The 21,855-nt window shown below is 49.5% G+C and overlaps 1 protein-coding gene across 7 annotated transcripts in view; it reads right to left on the reverse strand.

Moving 5' to 3' along the window:
• ZBTB16 (zinc finger and BTB domain containing 16) overlaps window positions 1-21,855 on the reverse strand; it is a 184,209-nt gene that overhangs the window by 90,673 nt on the left and 71,681 nt on the right. For all 7 annotated transcript variants that reach the window (XM_032472647.1, XM_032472649.1, XM_032472644.1 and 4 more), the window contains exon 3: window positions 1,817-1,914. In XM_032472647.1, coding sequence (XP_032328538.1) covers window positions 1,817-1,914 — 98 coding nt within the window. The remainder of the gene's footprint in view (window positions 1-1,816; window positions 1,915-21,855) is intronic.

Consider the following 21,855-nt stretch of genomic DNA (forward strand, 5'->3'; position numbering starts at 1 on the left):
CGAGTCTAGACTCAAGGAAAGACCACAGAGAAAGGACGCTTACTGGGCCGAGTGTCACAGAAGGCGAGGAAGCTCTAACCACAGGCTGTGTTACCCGCGTGGACGAGTCCAACACCACGTGACTGCAGACCACACGGGGGCCTGGGGCAGGGAGCGAATGAAAGAAACGGAAGACCCACACTCTGCGCTTGGGGAGGGCGGCCAGGCTGTGGGCAGACAGCTTATGAAACCCCACACTAAACCCTGAACAACCTACAAAGATGAAAGGGAGCAAGAAGATTTGAGGGGCAAATTATAAAAGAAGACAAGCAGAGTGCACAGGTCCCAAGCAGATATGCCTGGACTCGGGACTCAGGGCCAATGAGGGACAGGAGTGGGGATGAGGAGGCCAGTGGAGCCAGATATGAGGGTGGGGGAGGCCCCCAGGGTAGGAGGAATGGAGCACGAAGACATGGGGACACAGCAAGGCAGACAGCCGCCTGATGTGGCCCAATCCCTGGATCTGGAAGCGGGAAGAGTGGGAAGTGAGGAGGAGTTAGGGCACTTTATGAAGGGCCCTGAAGGCCAGGGAGAGACACAGCATCCCACGCAGAGCAGAGCCACAGGTGCTCAACAGTGAGGCAGAGGCGAGCGACCAAACAGCCTCTCCATCACTTTACAGGAGATGGATGCGGTGCGGACAGACAGCAAACAGCCAGACTGTCCCTGACAGGGGTGCAGTGATGGGAGCACACCCCACGACAACTTCAGAACTGGGGGGAGCGGAGGAAGGTGGAAGCAGAAGCAACCGACATTTATTAAACACCACCTGTGTAGGTGCCTTGAACATCCATTCTGTTACCTAAATATACGAATTAGCAACCCCTGCCCTTTACAGATGCAGAAACAGGAGTTCGGAAGACAGATCTGCCTGAGGTCACACAGTTAGCATGTATCACAGGCAAGACGTGAGCCTTCATCTGCCCCACCCCAAAGTCCACGCTCGTTTCACCAACACTGAACCACCACCTGCCTGGAGGGCCACGTGCCGGAGGTAATACGGGCAGGAACAGCAGGTGCTGACAGTGGACCGGCTGGGGGAGAGCGCGATCAAATAAGGAGACAGCCCTCTCCTCCCCCCCAAAACGTGACTCCGAGGTTGACAGGCAGGGCATTAGAGGGGTGGGCATTAGCCCTGGCAGGGAAGTGTAGTGGCTTCTACAAACGAACCCCGGCAACCCCTTGGCCTCAAAGCAGCAGCAGCAGACCTGCCGTGTCCCTCCCTCCACCACGAACACCTGGGCCCGCTGCATGTCAGTGCCTCTCCCCTTTCCACGCTTCATGGGACAGAGAAGCTTTGCCCAAACACGAGCAGAAATGCCAGCAGCCGCGCAGTCGACCCCACTAGAATTGGATAAAATTAACTTGCAAGAGACAGCACGCTGTAACTAGCTTTGTGTTCCAACCTTTCTATATCTGTTTAATTAAAGGCTCCTGTATAATGTGAACCCAATAGTCAGATTCATTAGACAGCGAGAACCTAATTCCACAACTGTTCTGCTAATGAAACTGCAGTCTACTTCGGAAGGTGGATCACACAGGGCACTGGGTACCAGTGATGCCCCAGGAAGCCCAGGAGAGCAGGAGGATGGGTTCATCCAGACGGCCACATGGTCCGGATGGACATTCTGCTCCAGGAACCTGGAGGGAGCATCCACGGGACAAGGTGACCAAGGCCGGGCTGGCAGTGGGGACATCTGTGCTCTGAGTGGGGACGAAGGCGGGCAGGCAGTGGTTGCCTGTGCTCGGAGGGGCCAGTCAGGGCACCCTCGCCTACCTGAATGAGCCAGTAAGTGCATTCTCAGTCGCAAACTATCCAGGAACCGCTTTCCGCAGAGCTCACACCCGTACGTCTTCATCCCACTGTGCAGCTTCCTGTAGGGGAAAGGAAAAGACAGGTTGCTGCTGCTCTGGCTGGACAGAAGGCAGGCCCACCCCTACCTGGGGGCACTGCAGCCATCCCTCCAGCAGGTGAATGAGAGGAAGGGAGGCTGAGGGCTTGGGAGCCGGAGGTGAGCATGGACGGAGACACATCCCTGGGTCCGCAGACAACCTAAACTGCCCCCTTTCCCCGTGGACAGTTTGCCAAAGAAGAATCTATTCCTGGTCTGATCAAGGGCCAGAAGAATAGGGCACTTCCTATGCTTCACCTACTGACACACAGATCAAGGGGAAAAAAATATAATCAGATTCAGTTTCAGAGGGAGGGAGGAAGGAAAAAGCACCAGGACAGGAAGACAGACATGACCCTCACAGTCCAACAGCACAGAACGTACGTGGAGGCCACTGGGCCTCTGCTGGCCTCTCTCACTGCGTTGTGCACATACCTGGCTCCCCTCGGAGACCATTAGACCCAGGAGGGCAGCACCTCTACCGTCTCTCTTGCATATCCCGGCTCCCACACAGGGACTGGCACACAGGTAGGCTCTGAATAAGCTTATTAATAAATTGATGCCTCCAGGGACACAAGATGCTCCTCTCTTGGGTCATCTAGATGCTCTTAGAACCGCAGTCAGCCCCCAACACACAGAGCTGTCCCCGAAGGCCCAGCCTTTTTTGTTTTTGTTTTTTTAATCGGAGCATAGTTATTTACGATGTTGTGTTAGTTTCTAGTGTACAGCATAGGGATTCAGTCACATATTTTTTCATATTCTTTTTCACTGTAGGTTATTACAAGCTATTGAATATAGTGCCCTGTGCAACACCAGAAGACCTGGTTGTTTTATCCACTTTATATACAGTAGTTTGTGTTTGCTAACTCCAGACTTCTAATTTATCTCTCTACCCCTCACCCCTTTTCCCCTTGGTAACCAACAGTTTGTTTTCAGTTTGTGGTATCATGTGACATTGTCCATCTGACTTACTTATCACTTAGCATGATAACCTCTAGGTCCATCCATGTTGCTGCGAATGGCATTATTTATTATGGCTGAGTAGTATTCGTGTGTGTGTGTGTGTGTGTGTGTGTGTGTACACCACAACTTCTTTATCCAGTCATCTGCTGATGGACATTTAGTTTGCTCCCATGTCTTGGCTATTGTAAACAGTGCTGCTATGAACACGGGGGTGCATGTACATTTTTAAGTTAGAGTTTTCTCCAGATATATGCCCAGGAGTGGGATTGCTGGATCATATGGTAAGTCTATTTTTAGTTTTTTAAGGAATCTCTATACTGTTTTCCACAGTGGCTTCACCAAATTACATTCCTACCAACAGTGTAGGAGGGCTCCCTTTTCCCCACACCCTCTCCAGCGTTCACTCTTTGTGGACTTTTGAGTGATGGCCACCCTGACTGCTGTGAGGTGATACCTCACTGTAGTTCTGATTTGCGTTTCTCTGATAATGAGCGATACTGAGCATCTTTTCCCGTGCGAAGGCCCAGCTTTTCAAGTGTCTTCCCTCTTCTTCTTGCCAGAGATCGCGCCCTGACAGAAAGGAAGGTCTGAGGAAACCGGGTAACATCATTCTATAAATGGATGGCAGGAGTAGCCATGCCTGACTTTGCAGAGTACTTGCACGCCTGTTACCTGGTTTTACCATCACTGCAATTCTGTGAGGTGACCCTGGCACACGTGACCAGCCCAGGAAGGCAGAGGCCTGGTACCCACTGGCACAGGCCCAGCCTACAGCAGTGTTCTGATCCCAACTCCTAACCTGGGGCCTTTGCCCCCAGACCGCAATACTCAGAAGCCCGCAACAGAGCTGGTGGGATGCAGAGGAGCAGGTGGCTAGTTGCGGGGGTCGGGTGGTCTGCTGAGCAGCACGGCTGAGACTCTGAGCTTTGGGCTGGCGTGGGGGCCGTCTGGCCCGGAACTCTGACTCTCCTCCCACCCACACTCCTGTTCTCAGGCCTTACGTGCCTCTGCCGGATACAGGATCCACCCCCACCCTGTCTCTGTGCCTTGCCCGCTGCCTCCGCAGAGGCCTCAGCCAGCCAGAGGCAGGAGCTGAGGGCGGTGGGGCCGGCAGGTGGGCACACAAGGCCCCTTAGAGCCACCAACCCATTGCGATCAGGATGTGGATGTGTTAAGACCACAGTAAAAGGCTGGAGAGCTGCCGCACTGCTATCAGATAAATGTAGGTGGGGAGGGGGGGGATTACACACGCGAGTCAGCAGCGCCCAGATCACAACTAAACCAAGCCACCCACTGCCACCACCTTCCAAATCCCATGAGAAACCACGTGGGCCCCGGGCCAGCCTCTTCTGTGACATAGCCTATGGGCCACTATCTAGGGGCTTGAAGACAGCAGACGGGGTATAGTGTGTGCAGCTTCTGATCCCAATCACACCCAGTCCCCTTCACAGAACTCTTTCTCAATCACAGTTTTGTTTGCTGGCTTTCCCTTTACCCCCCTTGCCAAACACAACAAACGAATTTCTCAATCACAAGCGCACACACCGCCCTCATCCATGACACCGTGCACCCCGCCCCCACATTATCTGGTTCCTGGCCCAGGCTGATCCAACCCAACTGAGAAACAGTAACAGTACAGAACATTTTAACTGAACATTCTCAACTCTAAATATATTTCACAATGCTGGGCCCTGGGACATGTCCTAATAGCATTCCGGGCAAGGCACGTTTTAAAATATGGACCCAGGATTATGTTTGTGTGTGTGTGTGCACACACGACCGCTGAGTGTACCTATCACTCGCCCGGGCAGGACAGATGTCTGCTGTCCTGAGAGCTGTTCCACGGAGCAGCCGAAGCTCTATTCATGAGTGATTCCACAAGTGAACCCCAGTGCACACTGTTCATGGTCAGATCAGGTGGATGGTAGCATATTGGTTCCAGTCTTAACTGATTTCCATCCTCTTCTTCACTTGGGATTTTGTAGCTTCCGGGTGCCCACCTCTCAGGGGGTGGCAGTCAGGAAGAAGAGGAGGACACACCCCCATTCAGATCTGTTTTCCCAAAGGACTCCGGAGCAACCGAGCAGTCCTTAGGTGTCAGCAGCCACCACCAGGATAAGCACCCCCACACGCATCCTCGGACTCCCGTCTCTCCCCCTGCAGGTTCCAGATCAAATCTCTCACCCCCATGAACACTTCCTGCCCTCTTTCTGGTGCGAACGGGTTTGCCTGGCAGCTGGCGCCAGTGGCTTTCTTGACCGACTGGATGGCAGTGGTGTGTCAGGCGGCATGCCACTCTTACCCTGCTGCAGAGGGGGGGCGCGGGGAAGGATGCCAGCAGCCAGATGACCTGACCAATGATATTGGTCCTCACCTGGCCATTAGCTTGCTTTATAACTGGCCAGATCACACTATCACGTTCTCTCTGCATTTTTTCACCTGTAAAGTGACGGCGTTATATCTAAGATTTTGTTTTCTCATGGAGCCAAAATTTTATTCTTCAAAAGTCTTACCCTGTCCTTCTAGCTAGCCTCCAAGGAATTCATCTGAGGGGCACCATTATTCTCTCTGAGCCACATTCCGCCAGTGTGATGTCTCACGATGCCTAGGCAGTCAGGCTAGGACAGCCCACACCAAAAAGACTGACACCCTATTCCCCGAAATCTATTCATTTCAAAACCTTCCAGTTCGGATGATCTGAGCTCCCACCTTCACTCACTTGCAGTTTATATTTCAGTGGAAGAAACTTCCGGAGCTCAAGACCAGCTTTTCTTTGGAACCATTCTGCTGCCACGCATGTCCCAGCCTTCAGAGACACGGGTGTCCTCTCCTGCCCCACTTTTGCGGTAGGAACACTGCCCTGCACTGACCCGCTGACTCAGTGTCACATCCAGGTTCCCAGAGGCGAGCATGGCGTCCCAGTGATCCCACGTGTAGTTTGAGGACAAAGGTCCCGCCTCCCTGAGGGAGAAACCAGGGCAAAGCACACAATGTCCAGAAGAGAAAAAGGGAACAGCTCGCAGGCCTGGAGTTCGGCTGAGCCCAGCGCCCGTTCACCCATCTCCTTCGTTACTGTTCGGACACCCCGGGACGGGTGCGAAGCGGTGGAGGCTTTTAACTCAGAGGAAAGCGAACTGGCAGAGGGGATCTGACCGCATTCGAGGGCCTCCGGCAGACTCTCTACTGGCACCGTCTGCACAACGGCCAACATGGAAATAGAATTCCCAACTGGCTCTGGAGTGAAAAGTACAAATTGGAAGAACTCAGGGTGTGTCACTCTAGACCACAATCCCCGCTCCTCCGCCACCACAGTAGGTCACTGCAAAGCATTTTGATTAAAATGGAAATTCTGTCCACCTCCTCCTTCCTTACCACACACACTCATGTTTTCCCAGTCTGGCCCGGCCTTTTCATAAGGTCAGACTGCTCATGGCCATCTGAGGTCATCAGCCTCCCCTGCAACACAGGAAAGGAGGACAGCTGGGGACATCTTTGCACCTTTCTGCATATGCTGCCTTGGTTTTCACACTCTTCTCAAAGAAGCAATAGTGCTGAACCCTGTTTTGAAAGTAACCCAGTTCCAGGTGGCCCAAACATCTCCATTCTATACACAGTAGAGGATTCACGCCCCCCCCTTCCCATAGGCTTCAGGTCCCCACCACCTACTCTTGGGGATCAGGCTCAGGTGCTCCCCCACCCCCAGGGCCACCCCACCACAGACTACACCTGGCCCGTTGGGTAAACTCACCCTGAATGCAACAGATTTTCACTTTTGTCCAAAAAGAAACCGAAAAAGAGAGGGAGAGAGAGAACCTCTAACAGGTTTCTAGCTTATTTTGTCAAGAGAACTGAATGATTATGAGAAATCGGAGGTAAGCAAATATGAACCTTTTAACAAGTAACTGGGGGGAAGAATACATTCCTTCTTGCCAATTCTCAACCACACAGCTCTCACCAGTAAAATCAAACTTTCAAGATACATGCTCATTCAAACCACTTTTGTGCTATTGTGAGTCTGAAAATTCATAAAGGTTCATTTGCTGTAGACTGCAAAGTGTATAATGGCCATGTTTCTTTCTCCTTTTCTTCACAGGGTCTAGTTGAGAAGCGACTGTTTGATGCTGCTAAAGAAATTCCTCTAGCTGAGGGCTCTAGGCACCCCTCTTCTCATTCTAACAGTAGTCCGAGTACAGGAGATGCCTCCAGCCCAGAGCTGGACCCCGTCCTGTGCTCCTGAAGTCCACCCAAGGAAGGCCAGATGGCTACACCATAGCCCCATAAAGCCTGAACTTCGGACCAACCTCTCATCCTCAAAAGGAGCCTTCATCTCCCCAGCAGGCTAGAACACAGCAGCAGAGCAAGTGACAGTAGGGAGAGACTGACGCCAGACTCCATCCTCCCCAGCCTCAGCCTCCAGGGACAGCTGCCCACAGCAGCTGCTCCCTAAGGGGCACCCTCTGTGTCTGCTCCCTGCAGGAGAAGCTCGGCCCAACTCCATCCCACCTCCATCCCACCCGGCCGGGGACTAAGAGAGGAATACTAGGAGAAGGGCCAGCCATACTGCTCGCCTGAGAGAGTGGGGTTCGAGGCCCCGCACCACCAATGTTCCATCTCTTCCCAAGTTCCTCTGCCCAGAGACAAATGGCAATGAGAATGGACCAGTGGGCGGGGAAAGTCCAGAGAGGGAATTCTGTTCCAGTAACCCAAGGGCTGCTCTCCCTCCCCTTCCTCCTAGGGAGGCAGAAGTGCCTGACCTGGGAGTTTTGCTAGGCAGACCAGCACTGCAGCCGAGGGTCTGTCACTAGGGAAAGCCAGTGGGGGGGAACCCCGTCGCTGGACCACCCTCCTCTGAATGAAGAAAGAGACTGCAGGGAAGCCGTCCTCCACGGGCTTTCATATGATAACATTTCCCTGGTTCTCAGCTAGGGGTTATGACTCCAAACCCTGAATCAACAGTCAGCTCTGGCCAGAGCAGCCCTGAAGGGCCTTGCAACCCAGCCTCTCTACTTGGTCTGAACTGCCCCAGGTGCCAAAGTCACTCCAAGGCTTGAACTTCTGCTTTCTGATCTCGTGATCATCAACTTGACCTATGCGGTGCTTCCAGGGATACTCAGAACAGACCAGGATGGGGCAGGATCCTCTTCTCTCAAAAGCCTGCTGCCCCATGGCATCAAGACTGCCCAAGGTCCCCGACGCAGCACGGGCACCCAGCACCAGGCTCAGCCCGCTCCCCTCCTGAGCAGAACCTGTCAGCTGGCCCTGACTTGCTGCCGTGTGTCCCTACATGGACACCATGTGAGGTGGGTCCCTTCCCAGGCTCTGACAACGCTCTCAGTCTCCAAACGCTCTCAGTGACTCCTAAACCCTGTGGTAAAGAGAGCCTGGCCTGGCCTCACTCACCTCTCTGAGTAGAAACAAAACCAAGAGAGGGAAGAGCTTACCTACTTCAGCAACGGGCTTATCACCCTTCCTCCCCCAGACCGTCAAGTTCACAATGCACTTTCTCTGTCCGCTTACCTTCAATTCAAATGACAAGAGGAAGGCGAAACAGTCAGTGACATTCTGGGCTCAAATTTTAAGAGGAAGAGATGAATGAATAGTTACTAGGCTACCAGAGATTTACCCCCCAAAAGCAACTTCCAGGGAGATGGCAGGGCGTTTCCACGTGTGGTCCGGTCTCCTGTACCCTCTCCACATGCCTTTTTATGGGGAAGGAATACTCTGAATATTCCACAGGGATCTCTGGGATACTCAGGGAATGTTCCCTACCTTCTAAGAGTGGTGTGGCATCTTCTCAACGAATGTCTGTCTGCTACCAGCAGTGAGTGGCATGTTCCAGTCCCCGGGGGTCAACAGTCACACCCAGTGTCATTCTCCTTACGGACTTCCTTAGAGTATCAAGTCCACGATTCTGGACTAAGCCATTTGTAAGTTCTTCAAAAGTATAAGCTCCTGGAGGACAGGAACCAAGTCTCTATTTCCAGCCCCCAGCCCCTCAGCACAGACGCAGACAGCGGGAGCAGACCCATGGAAAGCTCCTGCTAGTGAAGAGGCTGCCAACCACAGCAGGACAAAGGGATCCTTGACACGGAAAACCAGCCCTGGGACTGCCTGGATTCAGACAGGAGGCCTGGTGCCCCCAGGGACAAAAAGGAAGGATAGTTCTAATCTTGGCTAGGGAATAGCTCACATTCGTTCTCTCAAGGCATAAATAAGGAAAATTATCCTTTTACCCACTTTTTTTTTTAATGTTGAGATTAGACAGTCATTTGACAAGCTCTGAATGCTTAGCTGGTATTACCACAAATTACCCTTCCAGCAATAGAGTTCGTTGCTCTCTGACTAGTCAATATTAATAAACATTACCGAATGCTTTTACAACACAATTTATTTTTTAATATAGCTCTTTATGTATGCCATAAAGTAAATATACCAATAAAAGGCAAGGATTTCAAACAACAGATTTTTAAAAAGCAACCAAGACCTAACAGAGTGCTAGTTAACACCTTCCAGGCTGCAGAATGGGGGTGGGCTGACGGGAGTGCCCCTCTGCTGGGAACCCAGGCCCGTGGGCTACGGGAGATGGTGGCCATTCGGTTGTTACACAGCCTTTCAAAGGGAGGGAGACAGAATACCAAGGAAGGCATGTTTTCTCAAGAGTCTAGATTAGAAGTGTGGAATATTAACCAAAATACTAGGCTAGGGGCGGGGGATCCACTCCGGCTCTGCCAGGAACCATCCAAATGACCTTGGTCAAAGCACTTACCCTCCCTCCTTCTCACTCTACAGCTTTGCAGCAATGCAAGAACCGAGTCAGTGATTCTGCAGGTCCTTTCCCGTCAGGTTTACGACTCTCAACCCCTGGGGTTGACGGGGTCTGTGCTACCCAGACTGTCACCTCCTTCGTGAAGAATCCAGACCAGATTTATCCCCTCAACCTCTCTGTCACTGAGCCCAGAACAGAGGAGGGACTCAGTGCATCCTTGTTGAGTGGATAAACAAACATGAAAGAATTCAAGGAGAAAAAATGCAGGGTAGAAAAAAAAAACCCCACTGCCTATACACGTATACACACATACACACACGAGTACAGTAACGGTTGTCCTCATCGTCCAAAAGAGAAGGGCTCCTTTGGGGTTCTTAGAAAGAAAGCCATGCATTCTGCCTTGGCTGGGGTTCAAGGCCAACCTGGAACTGACTGAAGAGTGGCAGGAGCTGTCCTGAGCCTTGCATATATAAGGGACAGTGGCATTGCCCGAGGCCATAGTACAGTGCTTTCAGATAAGGCTGCTTGAGAATGTTAACATGCGCCGTCAGAAATGACAAAGGGCCATGCTAATCTCCCTGCAGCAACTGCTCAAAGAAGGATCTTCATGGCTGCCCAGCACCAGGAGGCCTGGGCTTCTGGCTGTTACGTAACCAGGCCTTTGTTTTAAAATACCGAGTTCTCCTAAGTCATTTATGTGAAATATCTCTATCAACAAATTTCACCAAGAACAAAAGTTTTCCATTTGCGCACCAGGCTATAGGGTGATCTTATCACACACAATCTTATACAGTCCCTTTCAACAAGGTCTTAGCGTGCTTATCTGCGAAGTTCCTGGTAGCCAAATATGATTGAAATGTTCTATTTATGCTCACTGGATTAAAGAGATGTTGCAAAACTGCACAAAAACCTGGCAGATGTAAGCAAGGTATTACGGCCCGGGCAGTTAAGATCTGAGTCAAGGGAATCAATATACACTTTGTAGTTTTCTTTCTTTCTTTTTTTTTTTTTTTTAAAGAAACCAGAAAAGTTGTGCTTTTAGAAAAGGGAAGAGGAGAAAAGAGGAAAAGGTCTTAAGATTTATAGCTTCTCGGAGCTTTTTCCAAACCCCAAACAGGGCACCATGATGCATGCTTGATGATGCCAGCCCAAGGGAAACAAAAATAAATCCAAAATATTCTCTCCAGATCCTAAAAGGCCCTACAAGGGAACTGAACGATGGTTATAGATGTACAGCATTCTTGCTTTCTCTCTTTCATTCCCATATGAGGCTCTCAACCAGCACAAATAGCCAATTTCTCGGAAAGCCCTTTTCAAAAAGCTACAGATTCCTCCTTCATCTTCCTGCTTTGCCTGCGTGTGTGGAGGAAACACCGTCTCCTAGTTATTGAGGCTTATTTTTACATGTTCTCACTTTAGCAGGGAAGCCAAAACACTACCTTTGAAATCCCACAGACCTGCCATGGATCCTCAGAGACTGTTGCAAATAACTGAGGTTTATTAAGGGCCTGAGAAGGAAGTTCCTCTGGAATTAAATCCTTCTGAAAATCTTCTTAATGTACATTGCCTCATTCTTTCCGCTTTAGTACACTGAAAATTGAATTACTTTTCTATGAGGATTCTGAGGCTTAGAGCCATCATTCTAAACATTGGTTATGAACACAAGATAGGACAGTGGGCAGGTGAACCTGTCCATCTGTATGTCTCCAACCCCACTGTGAAAGTCATTGTCATTTCAATGAAGGAAAAAGGCAAAAACCAAATAAACAGCCACTTCTTTGCTGGCCCTTTTTTTTTTCTTTCTTCTAGAAAAATGCAAAAAAAAAAAAAAAAAAAGCAAGCTAACTGAGGTTTCATAGTAGTAACACCACTAAGGCATTTACAGATCATGTCTGACTCTGAAAAGGTCTCCTAAGAAATTTCTCAATTACCTTGTGTTTAGGGAAGAGCGTACAGTCCCCATTATGCGGATGAGGAAACTGAGGCTTGGTGACTTACTTTCCCATGGAAGAAGATGGAAGCCTCCAGACTTCTCACTGCAGGATCCACATTCACACTTACCCACCTGACAGAACACACACCCCACCCATAGCAGCCCCTCAGAGCTTCCCGCTAAAGGCACAGGAAAACCACCAGCAAGAGAGGAGATGCTGAGAGCGTGCCCAGGAATCACAGGCCCCTAATCAGAAAGAAGCAAGAACAGAGGCACGACTAAGAACACAGGTAAGTCCAATGATGGAACCCAGAGTCCATGGCAGGCTGGGTCTCAAGGCCTGGAAGACCTCAGAGAAGACAGACAGCCTCACCCCACTTACTGCTGTTTAATATCGGCTAAGCGCCTACTGTGTGCTCGATTCTGGGAAAGTAAGGCTGCATCTGAGCCACAGCCCATCTGGGTAGGTCCTACATCAGTGTATTCTCCATTACTGATCTCCTTTATAGCACTTAACGCAATATGCAGGTATATATTTTTTTTTTTTTACTAGTATTCGTTATCTTACTAGACTTTAAGCTACATGAAGGCAGAAACCACCTGCTGTATATCCTCAGAGTCTGGGACAGTGCCTGGTACTGAGCAGGCATTCAATAATTTTTTTTAAATAACAGCTTTATTGAGATTATCTGCGTACCACAAAATTTACCCTTTTAGAACCCACCTACATTGTTAGTGGGAATGTAATTTGGTGCAGCCACTGTGGAAAACAGTATGGAGATTCCATAAAAAACTAAAAATAAAGTCACCATATGATCAGCAATCCCACTCCTGGGCATGTATCTGGAGAAAACTCTAACTTGAAAAGATCCACGCACCTCAGTGTTCATAGCAGCGCTGTTTACAGTAGCCAAGACATGGACACAACCTAAATGTGTGTTGACAGATGACTGGATAAAGAAGATGTGGTGTATATATATTTTTTCAGTCATAAAAAAGAATAAAATAATGCCATCTGCAGCAACATGGATGGACCTAGAGATTATCATACTAAGTGAAGTAAGTCAGAAAGAAAAGGAAAAACCACATATGATGTCTAAAGAAATAACACAAGATGAACTTATTTACAAAACAGAAACAGACTCACAGACATAGGAAACAAACTTACAGTTACCAAAGGGGGTGGGGGAGGGATAAATTAGGAGTTTGGATTAACAGATATAAACTTCTGTATGTAAAATAGATAAACAAGGTCTCACTGTGTAGCACTGGGAACTGTGTTCAATATCTTCTAATAACCTCTTATAAAAAAGAATATATATAAATGTATAACTGAATCACTATGCTGTGCACCACAAACTAACACATTGTAAATTGATGATACTTCAATTAAAAAAAAAAATTCACCCTTTTAAAGTGTACCTTTTGATGGTTTTTAGTATACTCACAGAGCTGTGCGACCATCACAGCTACCTAATTCCAGGACATTTTCATCACCCCAAAAAGAAACCCCATACCTACTGGTGGTCGTTCCCCACCTCCCTACCCCCAAGTCTCTGGCAGCTGCTAATCTATCTTCCTCTATGGATTTGCTCTTCTGAACATTTCATGAAATGGAATCATACAAGAAGCCTTTTGGGTCTGGCTTATTTCATTTAGCATAAGATTTTCAAGGTTCATCCAGTTTGTACCACGTATCAGTATTTCATTCTTTTTTGCCCCACTGTATGTATATACACCACATCTAATGTATCCATTCATCAGTTGGTGGACTTTTGCTTGTTTCCACCTTGTGACCATTACACGTGCTTGGCGATGAGCACTTGCGTACAAGCTCTGTGTGCGGACATCTGCTTTTACTTCCCCCGGGTGTGCACCTAGGAGTGCAACTGTCACTGCTTCTATGTTTCACCTTTCGAGGACCCGCCAGAATATTTTCCAAGGCAGCTGTACCATTTTACATTCCCATCAACAATGTATGAGGTTTCCGATTTCTCAGTACATTTTTGGGCTAAACGAATAAATGAATGAAGATTCCTTCTGCTCTAAAAGCCTGCAGAGAAAGGGATGCATTCCCCAGGCTCCTGCAGTAAACTAGCATCTTCATCTGCAGACACGACATGCCACGCTCGTGTTTAACAGAAACCCCAAAGAAGGCTATTTATATTTAGTTCATTCTAGAGAGAGAGAATCGAATAAAAAAAGAAGACAAGGAAAAAAAGAGCCCAGACAGCTCAAAGTGGGTTCTACCTTCGCATGTGATTTCAACCCCCACCCTCCACCCCACGTCCAGACTCAATAATTTAATAACACACGCGCATTAAACAGATTTAGTTGAAAAAATGTGAGCAGGATCCTAGCTCAACTGCAGCTGACTTTGATTTGGTCAGCAATGAAGGCAGCTTTATTTGACAACCCTGCTGCCTATGACGGGAAGTTTGAAAATATACTTAAAATAAAATCACACACACACAAACAAAAATATCCCAGGCAAATCCTAGGAGAGGGACGCACGGAGCTGAGAACGTGAACAGCCAAGAGCAAAGCTGGCCTCTCTTTCTGCGCTGGTTCGAGGGGGCGGGTGTTCCAGAGCCCGGGGAAGAGGCTTTACTAACAGCTCCTTGAACTTCTTTTTCTCCCCTTTTTTTCTTTGCAAAAGAAGGCAGGCGTATTCCTTCTGCACAGACTCCTTGCAAAGAACAAACAAACAAAAGCTGGGACAGAGCAAGGCCCTTTGCAAGCTGCAGGTAATTAAAACGGCCTGTAAATGCCCCATCAGAAAGCACTTCAAAGACAGTAATTCCAGCAATGGCCAGTCAAGACTGTGTGGTGTAAAAATTATGAGTTTTCCCAACGGGGAGCTTTGTGTGAAAAGGACAAGGGTTGGTGGCAAAGGGAGGGTGAGCCACATGGAGGAGGCTTACAATGGTGTCCACGCCGGGTGTGTGCGGGACTGCGTGTGGATGTGTGCGTGTGTGTGTGTGTCGCAGACGCGAGCAAGAGAAAGGGGGATGCTGTGCATGTGGGTGAGAGCATACATTTATCAACGCCGAGATGCTCGGAGCGTGTGGGACTGGAGATAAAAGGAAAAATAAAATAAAAGCAACAAATACGCATCCTCTCCCCCTGCTGGGCCTCGTTTTCACAGGGAGACGCACCAGGCAGCTCGCTTGCTCCTCGGGCTCCTAACTTGTAAGCCTGCCGAGCCGGGCGTGCAGGAAATGCTTAATACCCAGGACTCGGGGCCCAGCTGACAGCCACCGCACAGCCGACTCTCTGGACAGGCTCTCATACATTCCATCTCACAGAGACACACACTTAGGACAACAGACCGCCAGCTACGAGATCTTAACACAGAGGATGGAGAAAAGGGAGAAGGTTATTAACCTTGACTCTGACCACATTCACTAAATTCTCCGTGCTACCTGCCCGGTGCCCCTACGCTCAGGGGATGCGCTGCCCAGTCCGTGGCGCGGAGCTGCTGCACGTGGCAATGAAGGCGGCAGCCTCGATGCTCGGGGACCCTGGCCTCGGGTTTATAATACACAGCACAGAAAACCCAAACTGACACACATCGGTGATCACCTGACCACGACATCACTCGTCTTTTTAAAAAGCCCATCACTAGGGTATTTTTTTTTCCTGTATTCTCCCTGCAGGACGGAATAGCCATGAAGGGATGTTTCACCAGGCAGGCAGGAGAGCTAGCATCACCCCTAGGGAGCCCCTCGTGGTCCCTCCACTCCCAAAGCTGACCGGGCCTCCACGTCACCCCGTCCTTTGCATGTGAGTCTACGGTTGCGCCAATAGCAAGGGGGCTGCACCTGCTCGCTCGCCTGCCTCTCCAACTAGATGGGAAACTACCTGAAAACAGACTCGGCCTCACTTCTCTTTAAATCTCCAGCCTCGCAAAGGGCCTGGATCGGTGGGTGCCCAGGACACATCTAGGGGATGGACGAGTGGGTGGGCGCATCTCGGCCACGCTGTAGGTAATGAGCAAGCAGGACCAGGATGGGGTACGCACAGCATATTGCACAGAGCCTTGGTACCCAGCTCTTCCTCACCCTCATCAGGCAGTCGAGAGGTCCCCTGGCCCACGGGAGCCTCAGAGCCTGCGGAGGGAAGGTGGAAACAAGCCTGGGCTCCCGGGGCGGCCGAGAAGCCAACGCCAGCACAAGCCAATGGCTTTATTTCCCCATAAACAAAATCGTGCTCTGCCTCTCTCACAGCCCCACTCACTAACTCCTCCCTGACACTGCTGGCTGTAAGCCCACACATAAAAATGTCCTTTACTATTTTTATTTAATGAGCTTTCATTTTCCTCCCCTTCTTTGTAAATGAGAAAGGAAAGTCCAGCTCCTAATGGGGGTGGGGGAGAGGAAGCAAAGTGGAATCTTTTGAAAATGGGCCATAACTTCATGAAAAGCTTTCTCCTCGACAGCACCCCCAGCCCACTCCCGCCCCTCTCCAAGCCCCTCGCATCCCGCCCTCCTCCCGGCATCCTGCCTTCTCACGACTCAAAACAAGATGCATGGATTTTGGACATTTGATTACTTTTAAGTATATATTTTCCCCTCAAATAGACTGAATGCAATGGTTAGGGAATGTGACAGAAAACTATTCTGAGCCATTTATTGCCTTAATACCCACCTTTGTCCAACAGGCAGTTTTGACAACAGCGATAAATTCCAAATTTATGTCAACAGAGCATATGTTGAACACCTCATTTCTGAGCTAAAGCGGCATGCTGTCCTATAAATCACCGTTCTGTTTGAAATGAAAGTAGATTACAGGCCTGTGTTATTGAGCAGTTAGAGCTAGGCTCATATAAATCAGAACTTTTAACTCTAGGCAATCCTTTGTGCAATTAACTAAAGGGCACTTTGTCATCTCAGGGCTTGTGCACAGACTTGGCAGGGCTCGGAGCTCCTGGCGAAGGGGGTGGGAAGGAAAAAAAAGTTTTTAGGCTACAGGAACGTTCTCAACTGCAGCATCCACCACACCCCACAATGCCTTACCACCCCTACCCGCACCCCCCGACCACCACCACTGCAGGAACCTGCCAAGACTGAACGCTGCCAAAGACAACCTCGTAATCAGTGTCTGTCACAAAGACAACATCGTACCAAGTATTAGTCACCCCTGGAAGCCCCAGTGCCTTCTCGTTCATTAATTAAGCCTTTCCTGAACACGAGTCACGTGCAGAGCCTTGACTTAGGTGCTAAGACGATACCAGAGACAAGAGAGGTGATAATGTAATGCAAACAACAATATTAAGATGATGCTGATACTGAAGAATTAGAAGAATGATATACAAGACGTATCTGAACACTTGCTACGTGCCAGGGCACTATTCTGCGCATGTTCACGCACTGCCTCATCCACGCCTCAGAACAACCTTATCAGGCAGGTATCATTTTTATTTCTGTTTTACTGAGGAGGAAACTGAGGCACAAGGAATTAAATCACTTGTCTGAGGTCATCAGGTCTGTAAGTGGAAGAGCCTGATTCATTTCTAACTGGCAGAGCAAACATTTAAAAACTTAAGACTCTTAAAAAAAAAACAAAAACAAAACAAAACTCAGACTCCGATGCCAGCCCTCACTGCAAATTCCAGGTCTACAACTTATCAGCTTTAAGATGTTGGCTGAAACCAACACTGTAAATCAACTACACTTCAATTTAAAAAAAAAAAATCGATGGTGGGATTCTCTAAGCCTCGGTTTTCTCATCTGTCAAGTGGGATAGTGGTGTTGTTACCCCAAAGGGTAGAAAAATGAGATTGTGCACGTGAAAAGATTCAGCACAAAAAATAAAAAGAAGAAAAAGATGAAGAAAAAAGAAAAGACAGCATAGAGTCGAGAATATAATGTGGAAAATAAATATTAGCTAGTATAAGCCTGAATAAGAAGAAAGAGTGACCCTGGTCCTCTGGTCAGATGGTTCATCATGTAGCTGATGAGAAAGAGACAGAGAAAGAATCACAAAAGGAAGATGTGGTTATGCACCCAAATGCCAGCAAATAATCCATGTTACAGGTGTGCAGAAGAGGAGCCGATAAAAGGCAGGTGATGCGGCCAGAGGTGGCTTGAGGGCGTGGTGGGACTAAGCCGGTCCTTTCAGGGGCTTTGTAAGCTCTGAAGCTCTGTCCTACCCACGTCAGGGAATATTAAGAATGGAAAAGCCTCGGATAAGGGAGAGAGGTCCACGTGATGGCAGCATCACACGAGCCAGGACTGGCCAATAGGAGCAAGTCACGCTGGAGGAGCCTCTGGGAGACTGTCTGGGCCATCCAGAGTGGCCCGGTGGAAGGTCAGAGGTCATAGCAAGGGCAGGATAGTGTCACTGACCAGCCACCGAAACCCTCCTTGAAGCAAACAACAGAGCTGGCTGGGAGTGGAAGGCTGAGGGTGGGCAGGGACCATGGAAGGAGAAAGACAGAGAGGAGTGCCCAAATTCTGAATTGAGAATGAGGACATTTCCAAAGGCAGTACTTAGGTCAGCCTTCCAGAACAAGTGCCAACACAATATCCCTGCTCTGCATCTGTAAGAGACTTCTGTCCCCCAAGAAGGTCCAAGAAGAGAGAGACTGGAACAAACCACCCATCTCTCTGCCTGGCTCTGTGGAGTACAAGTTACCATGGCAGGAAACTCAGAACAGCCACCACTTCTGTTTGCTCCCTGGCAGCAACGCCCATACGATTAAACAGGCCATCACCATCACCTACTGATCAGGATGCAGGTGGCAACAAGAACTCACAGTGGAGGAGCTACATACACTGCGTGACTTCTTCCTCAGAGTCATCTTGAGCTGGTCACCAATTCAATATGGTTGGGGGGACTGCAAAAATACCCGGGTCCCCCGTCTCTCTCACAAGCCCATACGGGTTGAGAATCAATCAGGTATTTCCTTGGCATGGTGAGAGATACAACGAAAGCACAGGACAAGAGCCTGTCTCTTCAAAGCTCGACATCTAGTTGAGGAGAGAAGACAATACACAATCATGTAAACCAGTTCTTACTCCCAAGCTTCGATGTCAGGTCCTGACTGCAGCCACCACACCCAGAGTCAGCGGGAATCAAAACTCAGAGCCTTCCCCGTCCCCATGTGTGAGGAGTGAGCCCAAGGCTGGGCCCAGGAGACACTGAGGATGGAGCCAGCAGAGAAGAGGAGAGGCATTTCAGAGGAGGGAGAAGCAGGCACGAGAGCAGCATCATTCCTGAGCGAGGGGCAGCCAGCCCAGAGACAGGTGGGCGGGCGCTGAGCGAGTGACGCGGAGTGGCGTGAGATGAGTATGGACCGGAACGCTAACAGGGGAGAAGGTGGGGTTGGAGGGACAGGCACAGGTCCCTGAGAGATGGGGAGGGGACACGAGGATGGTGGCGGTCTAAGAGCAGAGGGCTGGCATGCCCTAGACGCCCTCTCATCCACGACAGACGGCCCTAAGGAACATCTGGGCCTTGGAGACCGGCCAGACACTTGCTCTCCGACCTCCTCCACAGCCTCCCATTCACGGACAAGTGGATTCCTCACAGGAAGATCGGGGTGACGGGGCCTTCCTGCCACCCACTCTGTTTTGGTCACTTGCCAGGGTGCTCCGTCTTGCTGCCTAGCCAGATGCCAACAAGGCGAGAATACGCTGGACAGAAACCGCACCCTCCCTAAGAATCCCCTAGCACACACACGTGGACGAGCAGGTACGTCCCCGCAACACACCCCCATCTTTCGCCATCTGGCTGAGCAAACTGCTGGTCTCTGAAAAAAAAAAAAAAAAAGAAAGGAAAGCTCTTAGAGATATTTGTTTAATATCTGAAAAGTGGGGGAGCAGATGAAGTATGCAAGTTTCATTTAGAAAATCATTAAGGAGCTATTATAGTAAAATGAGGCTTCTGGTTTCCAAATAAAGCTGAAACAATCACACCGAACACACTGGCAGAGCTGGCGAATGAAGGCGCTCGGAGAGGAGCAGGAAGGAAGGAAGTACAGTAAAAATAATAATAACTGGAGATGCCAGGGAGTCCCAGGCAGCCCCCCTTCCCGCTTCGGGACGGAGAAATCAGCTTGACCGATGAGCTGGGGAATCACGGCTCAACAGTGACAGCCTGCAGTAGGGTCTCTGTCAGGTTTCAGAAGTGTGGTTCCAGGGACCCCTCTGTTCTGAGGCTGCCACTTACATCCCATGATTTTCATCTTAAACATCCTCACAAAAGCATCTCTGGAGAAAGAAGAGGCTGGCACCAGCTTCTTTTTGAGACAGAAAGCTGGCCGGGGGACAGGTGAGGAGTGAGACCATGGGAATATGAGTAAGTAGCTCCCCTAAGAGGAAGGGAACAGAGAGCAGCAGATCCATTCACTCAAAGTTGACAGATATTTATTGCCTACTAAATGCAAGGCATGGTGTTGGCCACTGTGGACAGGTTCAAAGAAATGTAATATACAGCCTGTACCCTCAAGGACCTTAAAATTTAGTAGGGAACCCAAGACATATTCATGTAAAAAGCTAGCACCACCAGACAAGAGCAGGGGAAATGCAAGGCTGAAGGCTGGATGAAGGATGCTACAAGTTTTGCATACAGGCTCCAAGCAACAAAGCAGAAGAGAGCCTCTTCTCTGTCCAGGGTTTATTGCTGTCTGGAAACACCACACCCATTTCTAAACCCCCAAGCAGCCCTCCCTCAGCTATTACATCCTCTCCTGGCTCCAAGTTCTGCAGTCTGTCAAGCCGAGAATACTAACCCTGCCCATTCATTAGTCATATGGTTTGTTTTGCTTGAAAAGGGCAGCTCCCAGGGTTAAACCCCATCATGGTCGTAACAGTCACTTCCTGCTCTCCCTGCCACCTGCCTTTCTTTTCTAGCTTGGGAATGGAGGACTCATGGGTGGGCCTGTCCACAGGTCCCAGGCACCCTTTCATCCTGGGCCCTGACAGGCTCCTCTCAAGGGCTCTACAGGCCACTCCTTGCTCGCTGCCTACTGTGTGAGCCAAGCAGGAGAGCAGTGCTCACCCGGGCAGTCCCCTCTGCACCTCTCACCAATGCAGAGCACGGGGCTCACTGCACCCAGCACCAGAAGAGGGTGATGTGCTCAGAGCAGCCAGGTAGGGCCTTGCCCCAACCCTACACTATTCACTGGAGGAGAAGGGAGACTCCATCAGGGTCTTAGGAAGCCCCCAACCATCAATGGAGTTATTCTCCATTGCCAGTGCTACACTGACTCCTCCATAGAGCCCATCCTTATGCTCTCTGCCCAAAGAGAAGGACTCCTGTCCACCTTAATGAAATAAACTGTAACAGAGTGGGCAGGGAACTTCAGCTTCCTTCCAGAAGACACACTTTAATTCATGCGCTAATTGTCTTGCTGGAAGCCTCCAGGTCTCTCACTGCAAGCAGGCTGGAAGGATTTGGAAATGCTTGGAAACCCTTGGGTCCGGTCATCTAAATACTTAATTGCCATCTGAACATCCACATCACGTCACTTTAGTGTGGCCAACAAGTGCGTGGCCAAGCTCCTTCTCCAGTGAGGCTGAGAGATGCAAACAGGTACCTCTTTGTGTTTCTCGTTTACTCTCCACTCTCTTTCTTTCCCGAGACGCTTGCATCTTGGAGAGGATGGGAGACTGAGGAGAGGGGGGAGTGGTGTGAGTAGGGAGCATTGACATCTTTAGCTGGCTGTTGGCTGTGACCTTCATCGTGACAATGAGGTTTAGTTTCTCTTTTGGTAGAGAGATGAGAGTAGCAGGCTTCAAATGGGAGATAACGGTTGGGTCTGAACAATGTACCCCTCAAAGGTCACCCCTGCATGCAAGAACTAAGAGAAGACACAGATGCCATTTCCATAATAGCTTAACCTTCTAAGAATCAGAGAGCTTAGAGAGCTGGGAAGTCCTTGGGCCTTCTATGCATCCAGGAATAAAGGTGCTCAAGCATTATAGACAGAAAACCTAGAATACTTTCAAAGAGCTCCAGAAAAGAAATGTCACATAGAATATGGAACAATTTGTGGAGATCTGGGAAGCAGGAGAACAGAACAATAAGAGAGAGTATAGAACATGTTACCCAGCAAAGAGAGCTAAGTCATAAGCCCCAGAGATAGCACAATATGCCCTTCAAGGACGCTGATGCCCTTCAGCTAAACCTACACTTGAATCTTAAAAATAAAACTGAAACTCCCAAGACAAAGTCATCCTCAGTAGACATCATTCTCAGGTTCCATAATGGAGAGTGAAACCTCCCAAACCAAACCCTTTGGCAGGCAATATTCT

The sequence above is a fragment of the Camelus ferus genome, chromosome 33, assembly GCF_009834535.1.
Source record: "Camelus ferus isolate YT-003-E chromosome 33, BCGSAC_Cfer_1.0, whole genome shotgun sequence".
In the NCBI taxonomy this organism is placed as follows: domain Eukaryota; kingdom Metazoa; phylum Chordata; class Mammalia; order Artiodactyla; family Camelidae; genus Camelus; species Camelus ferus.